Source organism: Protopterus annectens, chromosome 10.part0 (genome assembly GCF_019279795.1).
Source record: "Protopterus annectens isolate FY-2018-M chromosome 10.part0, PAN1.0, whole genome shotgun sequence".
NCBI lineage: Eukaryota > Metazoa > Chordata > Ceratodontiformes > Protopteridae > Protopterus > Protopterus annectens.
The window spans coordinates 464,454,318-464,465,757 of record NC_056744.1 but is presented as its reverse complement, the minus strand read 5'-3'; the positions used below and the strand labels follow the sequence as shown (position 1 = coordinate 464,465,757).

Below are 11,440 nucleotides of genomic sequence, written 5' to 3'. Positions count from 1 at the left end.
GTTCAAGCTTGCATTTCACAGCTCTCATAACTGGCCTAATTTGCATTTTGCTTTACTTAATATGGTTATTATTTTGTCTTGACAATGTAACAATTCTCACGTGTGGTACTTCATTTTGTCACACTGTGCTTAATGTATCTCTGCCAGAAAAAAATGAAGAAAGGCAACGGGAGAAAAAAGAAAGCTATTCTTGCTACTTATTGTAGAAGACATCTGGTGTGCCATAATGCTTCTAAGATTACATTATAGTGCAAAACTGCACTCTGCAAATGTTCCTTAAGTTACAGTAGTAACTAAAGTTGCACGTATATAAGGTGTTTAACTTCTGCGGTAGTGGTGCTGCGGTAGCGTTGTCACCTCACAGTAAGACGTTGTCCCGTTCGATTCTCAGCTAGAGCGTCTTTCTGTCTGGAAGCATGCGTGAATCGGCGTACCTTCGTTGAAGGTTGTGCGTCAGAGCTGGCAACTCGGCACGTAAAAATCTGCTGCCAATCATTAGCGGACCGGAGTTCCGCTGTGGCGACCCCTAACCGGGAAAAGCTGAAAGACACAACTAACCTTATGGTTAGGGTTACCACCTGTCCCACTTTGCAAGGTCTTTGGGCAGTTGTGTCCTGACCAAAAATATTAAAAATGGCAAATGTCCTGAGATTGTAGGACATAATTATGTCCCATATTTTATGTAATAAAAGTTATTTCTGTATCTAAAATACCTAAATATTACAAAAAACAGGATAAGCAACTAAACCGCTACAAGAATAAGTTTTTATTTAGGCAAAAAAGTACTGACCGTGGGTATGTGTCGGGTTGTAAAATCTGATGTGTGTCCTGAAAATGTCCCACTATGGCCATTTGAAAAGGTGGCAACTCTACTTATGGTACTTAGTCTTCAAACAGGCCATTACGCAAGTCCATCTCTGTTTTCATTGAGTCACACCCCAGTTAGGATCTAATACTAATTTTCAGTTATGAGCGCTTCACTGAATTTTATGCACCATACATTGTAAAACAAAAGCAACAATGTTTGCCAACTGTACCTCTTTGTGCAGGACAGTTTCCCTGTTTGGGTAATTATGACCTGAAAAAACATAAAAATTATAGATATCCTGAGTTATTAGGTCAGAAAATATTCCCTAAGATTCATCTAATAGCTCCATAAAATAGTGTCTGAAACGCCTTAATATTACACGAAACAACAGAAACAAACATTACAAGAGTGGGCTTTTATTTTAGCAAAAAAAAAGTCCAGCTCTTTGCATTGATTGCGAGCGTGGTTTCTCCTACAAAATCTCACATTTTCATTAAAAAAATGTCCCAATGACATTTGAAAATGTTGCAACTTTTGGCTAAACTCGGCAACCGCGCGCGTGTGTGCGTGTGTGTGTGTGTGTGTGTGTGTGTGTGTGTGTGTGTGTTTTAAAATTTTAAATTGAACTGGTAGAGATTCTTAAGTACAAGTCAAGGCTGAAGATAATGCCACATCTATGACTAGAATCTATATTCACGCATGTCGTCATACAGTAGACGCTTTAACTGAGAATCGAACGGGCAACGTCTAACTGTGAGGCGACAACGTCTATAAGTATTTAACAATAAGAGCGTCCCTCTGGGACGTACTTGATTTTTGTACGTAAAGAGGTTTCGTGGTGCCCCCTTTAGGAGGAATTTAACTTTAATGCTTAAAATGTGTTAAACCTCAGCGTTTCCTCTCATATGTCTATTAGGACCCACAGTTAATACGATTTGCTTGATGCTCCTAAGTAAACCAGCATCGGAAATGCCGTATTAAACAGCTACGGTTTAACTACAGCAGACTCAGCATACCTTCGATTCCAGCAGCTATTCGCAGTTCAATGTTTCTTTAAACCCAATTTTGTAATTCTGGCACCACCTGCCGCTTGAAAAAATACAAGCATAGGTGTTTGTGCACTTGTCTCGACAGGTTACCATACATTCACTCTTATTTTTATAAATGTTTTCATGGTATAATGCGTATTGCCCGCAGAAACAGAGGGTGTGAACATTTGACTACTCAAGGAATAGGAAGAAAATAATGTATATAAAGTGTGTGTGTGTGTGTGTGTGTGTGTGTGTGTGTGTGTGTGTGTGTGTGTGTGTATGTGGGGTAGGTCGTGCTTCTCAACTGCACAGATTTTTGCAGAATGTCCAGATTTTTACCTCTTATTTTTGGTCTTTTCCTCATAAAATGTGTGTTTTTATGGCAAATTACTAAGGATTTAAGTTACTAAATAATGATGTACATTTCAGTTTCAGACTTCATATCCTTCAGGAAATGCATGCTAACACAAACTCTGTTATTCTAGCAATGCTCTAATTCTGTACAGCAATATTTAAAATATGTCCCTATTTTTGGCCTTTGCCCCCGCCCCCCATTACTTTAGGCTTTGTCCAGATTTCTCGTGCTAAGATGTTGATATGTACGGTATGTGTTACCCTTCCTCTCAGTCTACTATGTTGTTCTCAGATTTAGATTTGCACTTCCCATAGTTTCCGATTTTCTTTTTAAAAGGCAGGGCTACCTAAAGCAGGTCTATGCAAAGACGCCTTGCAATTAACTCTTTGTAGTGTAATATATGAATGAAGCTTATGCTTATCTTGTCTGAGAAATATAAAAAATATATATTTCTGTCCTTCTGCTATGATATTGAGAGGTCAGTGTTGTGGTTGTCAAATATTGATACCTAAGCACGTTGTTTGTGAGCCTGTAGGAAGTAACATTTCCAGCATGCTACTATGCAGCTGAAATTTGGAGGGAGGGGGTGAAAAAATCAAGTTACACATATAAATACTGAGCGTTGTCAGTTAATAAAGGCAATACTTCCTCTCAAGTGACAATTGTTGCAAACTACTAAGACAGAAAAACCTCAATGTTGCAAAAATTCTTTATTCGCGAACACTTGGTCAAAACTGGAGTTTAATAAAATACCAGTAGGTATTCCATGCATATAAGTCATTCGTCCTGTGTTAATAAATATTTATGATTTAGTCTACTTATATAAAACTAATGAAATATGCAGATTTAACAAACAGTAACTGTTTCACTTAATGTTGTTACATTTCAGACAGAGCCATATCACTTGTTCTGATTAAGTATTCTATTTCTACACATTTATTGTTTTTACACAATATTTGTACACAACAGCCACACTAGCGTTCCTAAAATTCCTTAGCCATCTCTCACTGTGAGAGGGTAGGGTGCAGAGGTCAACCCTACTATCAAGTAAGTATGCACTTGCAGTCTTGTACATTACAGATAAGCGAGTTACCTTTTCTTTGTAAAATTAATTTTCAAAGGGAAAATGACTGGAACCGGTATTGACGAATTATAGCAGAAGCAGAAACGAACGGCTTGAGTAAGACTTTAGTCAGTCTGATTCTACTCTGCATGTAATAAACCAGAATCAACTATAGCCTTAGTTGTAAGAATCCACCGTTGAACCCATCTGTTTACTATCTTTCTCAAAAGTGGCAAGTGTCCCATTAATTACACACCGTATCATTTTGTGCTGTGCCTTTGCGCTACTGCTTTTTGGTAATTTAATTACAGTCTGAACAGTGGATGACATACTTGGTAACTCGACCAAAAGTCGTGTGCCGACCCCACAGAAGGCATTTGCACAGTACCTACAAACATGGTCTTGCCCAGTCTTAGTACAACATATTAGAAAGATTAGTAGTAGTACACTTTTGGCAACTTTTCAGATGTCCAAAGTGGAACATTTTTTATGAAAACATGAAATTTTGCAGGGCAAGTGATACCCATAATAGATGCTAACGGCTGGAGTTCCACATTTTGCCAAATTAAAAGTTCAGTCTAGTAGAATTTGAGTTATATATGTTGTTGCATATACTATTAAGGTGTTTCGGGTTCAAAATAATTGTATTAAGCAACTATTACGGGAAAAAGAGGAAATATTTTTTGTCCTAAAATGTCGGGACAGTTGATATTTATCATATTTTTTCACACGACATAGCTGCCCAGACAGGGATTGTACTACCTAAAGTGATAAACCTAATAGTCCCTTTCTAGTAAATATTACTTAAAAAATAAAAAATAGTAAAAATATCAGATTTGCAGAGAAGGATATAGCCCTTTTTATTTATTTAAACATTTGGTAAAAAAGTAAGTAGGCTGGTGCAAAATACAAAATAAAAAGCATAGCTGAAAAGCCAAAATGTGGTATGGATAGTTGCAACATGACAGAAAGGTGTTATTCTTACTAAGGTATGCCCTTGCTTTAACTGGGTTGTCATTTTTGACGGGAGTTCCTGTTTTGTGCAAAGAAGAAACTATGGATAGTGAGATAACTTAAGATACTGGTCCAGAAATATAAAATAACACATTTTTCGTGGGTATGGCATCCATAAGCTGTGAAATGCAATTTTTCGACATACACTTGTTTTTATCTGAAAATAATATATTATAAATAGCATTCATCACGTTTAACACCTGAGCTATTGCTGTGCGTGTGTGTGTGTGTGTGTGTGTGTGTGTGTGTGTGTGTGTGTGTGTGTGTGTGTGTGTGATCTGAGTGTGTTTAGCGTACAGACAAGAGTCTGCTGTAAATGTATTATTACCTTTTTAGATAGTTACTTTTTTAGATACCTAACGTAGGGCAAAACCCACAACCAATATAAAGGACTGTACTTCCCTTTGTTGCCAAAATAAAATATTTTATAAAATTAAATGTATTTATCTCGTTTCATATAATTTAAACCGTTACATGGCACCACAATTGTTTATGCAACGATTGCAGGACATTTAGGAAATATTTTTGTCCTAAAATCTCAGGACACTTGGTATTTCCAGTTCCCCCCCGACAGGACACATCTTCTCATATTGCCACTGTCACGCGTAAAGAGTGGACAGGTGGCAACCCTACTGCAGATCAGCAAGTATATTCTTAATTTTTGGGAAGAGCGAGTTCATTATTCGTAACATCCCTTTCCATATAATGATAACAATAATATATAAAAACGATCTGGGTCAGTATTCCGTTAAAAATATAGAAGACGGACGATGAAACAGGTGTCTAGCTGCAGGGTTCAGTTGGTAGGTAATTTCCGGAAAAGTTTTTTTTTCAGGGAAAACTTGTCTGCATATAAAGAGTTCATTTTTTACTATAAATGCACTTAAAATTTGTAACAGCTTTCCGCGTGGTCTTCTGTGACGAAATTAAGGCACCAATTTGACCAAATGAAGTGTACTACGGTTGAAAATATAAGAACAAACCAAGAGACACATACAATGGTAAATTCAAGTTTCATATGGGCAGTTAACTATACATTTTAAAATCGCTTACAGGAAAACGTGCGTTACACATTCCCTTGTTCTCAGTATTCCTTTTTTTTTTACGAAAAGGCAAAATGGTCATAATGATCGAGATGCAAAAGAGATTGTTGACAGAATTACAGTTCCTATGGTATTCTGAGTGAGTCTGTAGGTCTTTTTCAGCTGAGTTGCTCTCAGATTGTCCCCTAGTCTAGGGGCCCTAGATTGCGCGTATGTTCTATGTGCACACCTAAAAATCGCATAGAACGTCACTACAGCTGGGTTATATGAATTTCAATGTGTTGCACAGTAGAAGTAAGTGCAAATAAATTCAATATAGCATTCCATTTAACAAAGTGCAAATGAGAGTACATATTATTCCCCCCACAGTACAGCACAGGAACCAGAGGTTTGCCTTAGTCATATTAGCAGAAAGGCAGGAAGGATTCTTTATTTTTTCTCTTTTTAATGTTTACAATCTACATTTTAAAATCTCCGTGGACTGAGATCGTTGCATTAATTGTCCATTTTGCAAAATGTTGTAGCATGCAACCAAGGATGCCCAGAGAGTGCAGTCCTTTAAAACTGAGCAAGAGCTCTGATTATTTAGGAGCAATATGACAAGAAAACGAGCTCTAACAGTTTTGAAACAGATCGTATTTACGAGATAAAACGTAACAAGCACTCGAGCAACTGTAAATTTAAGAAATCTTACTGCAATATTATTGATTCGAAGTTTTTGATTACACATTTGCAGTGTTAAGATTTGTTCTTGCTGGGTAGCAGTTTAAATGCAATAAAACTCCTGCCTTATCACTTAGCTAGTTAGTGAACACGCTAAAGTCTTGGAGTAGAGTGTCAGTCCACCTACAGCAAGGCTCCTTTTTATACCGAGGCTAAATTTAGATTGCATGCCAGATTCACACTATCAATCAGTAATCTTCTAGTCTGGTGAAGCTACAGAAACTTTTGATGAGCATTATTTGAAGTGATGTTATCCCTCTCGCCTCCCCGTCTTGTATATGATGTTTTCTGGGAGTGGGGAAAAAGGATTTTAGTGTTCCAAAGTTTCAAGTTGGGAATGCGCACTCGGCTGGTTCTACTGGCCAATCACAGTCTAAGGGGAGGTGCCAGTCATTTTAATTGTTTTTCTTGATCTCCGGGGGGAATTAATACCGATTGCTGTAGTTCAACCAGCCAGTCAGAGAAAAGAAAGGCTTATTATAAGTTAACCACGCCCCCTGTCATTTGTGGGCGGGCCAAAGCTATTCACTGCGCGTACACTAAAAGTTGTGCAGATTCCACCCAACAAGTTAGTCGAAGTTGTCTGTTCTTGTTGGAATTTTCTTTGCACCATGAACAATTGGACACAGTGCTAAGTTTCTGTTTGCTTGCTGTTTGGAAGTTAATTTGCCGCTTAGGACACTTTTGCCTTAAAGAGATGGCTCTGACAGAAGCCATGCTCCCATCTATTTCAACTTTTGCAAATCACACAACATTGGAAGAAAAGCAGAATGAAATGATTAACGTAAGTAGATGCATTTTGTCAACAGCAGCTATGATCAATATATTTTAGAAACCTTAAACGAGGGGTGGCTAACTGAACGTAATTTTAGAGCTAATTTTAGAGCCAATATACTTGGGACAGAAGATTGCAGTAGGCTCATATTGTGGCAGCTTTCATGCTGGGGTGTGTTAGTTTTCTGCAACATCTAAACGTAATGTTTTCTAACAGGGATATGGGCAGTGTGGGCTCACTTCTTTATTTAGTGTTTTTGTCTGTGCTGGATAAAGTTATTTCACGCTCAGGAAGCATCTTATCCAGTGAAAAGATTTGAAGTTCAACTGCATTTAACACTGTTTGCGTGTGTATCCGTGTGTGTGTCTAAGAGAGAGAGAGAGAGAAACAACAGAAAAATAAAAGTCACGCAAATGTAATGTTGCTGCTAGACTGGGAAGATTGTGTTTATTGTATTTTGAGCAGATACAAACTGCACAAGTGCATTTTAGCTGCCCTTAATTTTCGTGGATATTCCCGACCTTGCCTCAGAACTATAACTGTGTACGTGTGTGTGTGTTTTGTGGAAAACTGTGAAGATTGTCGGATCAAAATAATGCTACAAGTTGTTTTATTCTTCCAGAATAGTACATAGTCACGCATTTTCTTATTTGTCAAATGTATAAGAACAAATAAATAAACACTGAGAAATGGTGGTATCGAATTAAAGTGGCAAACGCAGGACAGTAAGCAGTTTGTAGTGTTCAAGAGATGTAATCTTGTCAGTTTAACCAGGTTGTGCAGGTGTGTCCCTGGCTGGTATTGCATGATTTTTATGCATACTTTTCTAATATTTGTAACCTTTTGATGAGTAATAGTGCAAATATAAGGGTTTCAGCGTGCTACGGGCAGCATTATTGAATGTATAGCAAATGCCTGCATAGCCATGTTTTAGTAAACGTGTGGCTGTTTTAGAGTGCCTTTTTATAGAAAACTGCCTGATATTTTTGCGTACTAAGTAGCCTGATGTTTTTGCTCATTAAGGAGCTTTGAACGCGTCATCCTTTCTATGTCTCTGGGCCACCCTTCTACAGCAAGAGAGGTTTAACTGGTTTTTCTGGTTTTCACTGCTATTCAGCTGGGCAAACAGATGTACAGGGTGGGGGTGGAGTGAGACTAACCTTGTTTTATTTCTTCTTTATGTGATTTACTCATTTGTCCTAATTATATTGTTTTGTGTATGTTCCCCCTGCAGAGGTGGAAAGTAAGACACATGGCTAATACGGGCTTCAGCACTCAGGGCGGCACAGCAGTGAAGAAGGAAGAGGAAGACTTGAGCAGGTTTCTGGACTTTGAGTTTATTCTATCTAACACTATTGTCTCTGAGAATGGGAGCAGCTCATCACATCCATCTGCAAACTACCCACTGCCAGAAACTCCCGAGAGCTGCAGTAGTACAACCTATGACAGCGATGGCACATTCTCTGCTAGTTCAGTGGCAACAAACAGCTATGATTCCAACAATTTTTCCACTAGCACTGGTCATAGCTATGTAGCAGAACTCCTCACCCCCGATGTGCCAAGCTTTCATACATCCTGTGACATTCCCCAAGACTATAGTCTAAAAACATCTCAAGACCGTTGGGAATACACAGAGTTAAAGACCACGGAAGTAGGTGACAGTTCCAGCAGCCATCAGAGAAATATTCAAGTTGTTGACCATTTGCAGCACATGGAACACAAAATTAAAAAGGAGCCACTTGCTCAGCCGTGTATGTTGTCTGCACCCGCTGCAGAATGTCTAGGACACATGGAAGATCAAAAGCCCTCTCTTGGCCAGCTTCATCAACAAATGCTACAACACCACCAAGGCTTTGCCTACCACAGATTGAACCCAGTCATGGACTCAGAAGACTTGCCGAGGGATTGTCAGCCAATGGCCGACATGCTACGCCACCCTTGTATGACTGTACGTAATCAGTTCCAACAACAATCCAACCACTACCCTCCCCCTTACACTTCTCAGGCCCTCAGCAGTGGACAGTTCAACGGGCATTTCACCATGTTCAGGGAGCCCCTAAAAGTGCACCAGGGTGTGCATGGCATGATGCTCACCCCTCCATCCTCCCCACTGTTGGACTTTTTTGCACCTGTAGCTGTCCCAGAAGATGGCAAACCAAAGAGAGGGCGCAGGTCTTGGCAGAAGAGGAGGACAGCAACCCACAACTGCGAGTACCCTGGATGTGGTAAAACGTACACCAAGAGTTCTCACCTGAAGGCTCACATGCGCACCCATACAGGTAAGCATTCAGTTCTTAACGGTCTATTGCTATCACTGTCAACGTGGAAAAATTAAAAGAGCGAGAGAACTTTTTGAGGTGAACATGTTGATCAATAAAGTTAAGCTGTCATTTACAAGCTCTCTTTCTTTCTCTCTCTCGATAGACAGATAATTCAGTGTTTGGGGTGCACAACCACCCTTTTATGTCATTAAAGGGAAGTCTAATATCGGGAAAAGTTGCTGTAATTTGAAACGGTAGCGCTTCTCAGCTTTGTTAACAGTAAATACCTTCTTCACATAACCCATTAAGGATGCCCCCACGGAATTTTAAGTTGGAAACCTGATTTTTTTTTTTGGGGGGGGGTTGCTATTTGCGGATTTGAAAAGCACTTCCCATAAGTTCGTTGCCGAAACATGGGTTGAATTTATGTGGGAAAGGAGGCTCAGAAAGGCAGTTTGCTTTTATGCAGAGCGGTAATCTTGACAACATCAATTTTAAAGTTGTTAAATTTTATAAAATATATGGTTAACAATGTTGTGAAATTACCTTGGGGGAAACGATAAGTGGAAGCTTTTTTTAATGTACAGTAATGGCATGTTTTTTTTATTTTCTTTTCTCAGGTGAAAAACCTTATCATTGCAACTGGGAAGGCTGCGGATGGAAGTTTGCCAGATCTGATGAACTGACCCGTCACTACCGCAAGCACACCGGCCACAGGCCTTTCCAGTGTCACCTGTGCGAAAGGGCGTTCTCCAGGTCTGACCACTTAGCCCTTCACATGAAGAGACACATGTAAAATCGCATGTTAGGGAAGGACATTTGCTAATGATGTTATATATTATAAATAATATTGGATATAAATATTTTTTCTTACTGGGTTTAAATGATAACCCTCATAATTTATATTGCATATGAAAACGATGACAACGCCTAGTAGTATTTAAATGAGAAGATAGGAAAACATAAAAGTCGCCTTCTGTGTGCCTTTCAAAAACAATTGACTTCTTCAGGTTGGTTCTGGTATTTTGGCAGAGACACAGGGCGGGACCCGGCTGTAATTGTATCATGTCTGTATAAAATAGTTTATACACTTCTGCTTGTGCATTTGCTTCGGAATTTGTCGTATCGCAACCTGCCTCTGTGGAAGACTTACTGCAAATGTAAAAGAAAAAAAAAAGAACTGTAAAACTGCTGAATAAGCACAGTTAAAAGACTGAAGTAAAATCGACTGCTCTTTGTTTTTATGTTCTCCCCGCAGTATGTGTGTGTCATTTCTGGCATAGTGGAGCTTTTTGACGTGTGTACATAATTTGCACCTTTTGTCACAAAAGCAGCAATTTCATGAATATGTTTAATTGGAAAATGATTAATTGTTGAGGTGATCTATTGCCTTTATCATTGACCTTTTACTTTCACTGATGCAACAACAGTTTGGCCATATTCAAGCGTGTGCATGCGTGCGTATGTGTACTTGTGTGACTGGGTGCGCGCAGCGCGCGTTTGCATTTTTTTACTTAAGTCCAGAAAATATTTTAAGGCACTAGGTACTGTCCTCAGTCTCATACTTTAACAAAAATGTAACCTTTGTTTAAATGGTTGTGAGTTTCAGTTTTTAAAACTGCTTTATGATTGCTGAAACTGGAGACTGCTAAGCTATTGTTCTGCCTCTGTTGCAGAAGACTATTAGTTCTCAAATGTATCTTGTAAAATATTTTCATTTTATATGAAGCAAAAAAAGTTAAAACAAAATGTCAAAAGTGCAATAACTTGTTTAATTACTTACATAATACAAAGGGCTATTTTTTTTGTAGATTGCAATTCGTTGTAAACCAAATTTGTAAATATATTTTGTTTATTCTAATGCTGTGTTGTAAACTTATGTACAGAATAAATGAAATAAGAAACAAAGATAAATATTGAGATATGTAAATGTGTATATAGAAATTTAAATGTGTTTGTGTGAAGTGTGTTCAGCTGGACAGACAGCTATAAATATGTAGATATACTGCATTATTTTCACACTTTTACTGGGTACAAAAAGCTAGTATATGTATATGGGGGCATATGTAAATATGTGTGTACGTGTGTGTGTGTGTGTGTGTGTGTGTGTGTGTGTGTGTGTGTGTGTGTGTGCATGTGCCTGTATACATATATGTACATACACACACATAAATCTGCTTGTGTGTTTGAGGAGTGATATCTACCCTGGCACCAGTAATCAGACTTATTTGTCTTCACTCAGACTCCTACAGGTGACTAGATTCCATACTTATTAAAAACAGCAAAGTTCTGCCTGAAGGAAGGGATTACAGAAGATAAAAGGAGTGCAGATCTGTTGTCCTTGAATAAAGAGTTTAGAATTCAGTG

The 11,440-nt window shown here is 38.5% G+C and overlaps 1 protein-coding gene across 1 annotated transcript; it reads left to right on the top strand.

The window, feature by feature from the left end:
• Nucleotides 1–6,614: 6,614 nt before the first annotated feature.
• Nucleotides 6,615–10,981, top strand: LOC122813188 (Krueppel-like factor 4). Its single transcript, XM_044085364.1, has 3 exons — nucleotides 6,615–6,821; nucleotides 8,047–9,091; nucleotides 9,694–10,981. The coding sequence occupies exons 1-3, from the start codon at nucleotides 6,735–6,737 to the stop codon at nucleotides 9,867–9,869; spliced, it is 1,308 nt and encodes a 435-aa protein (XP_043941299.1). The 5' UTR covers nucleotides 6,615–6,734; the 3' UTR covers nucleotides 9,870–10,981.
• The last annotated feature ends 459 nt before the right edge of the window (nucleotides 10,982–11,440 follow it).

Bases quoted from the DNA above. Each gene is read 5' to 3' on its own strand.
- LOC122813188 (XM_044085364.1), top strand. From the start codon at position 6,735: ATGGCTCTGACAGAAGCCATGCTCCCATCTATTTCAACTTTTGCAAAT. The intron at 6,822-8,046 runs GTAAGTAGATGC...TTCCCCCTGCAG, and splicing joins AGCAGAATGAAATGATTAAC to AGGTGGAAAGTAAGACACAT. The intron at 9,092-9,693 runs GTAAGCATTCAG...TTCTTTTCTCAG, and splicing joins TCACATGCGCACCCATACAG to GTGAAAAACCTTATCATTGC.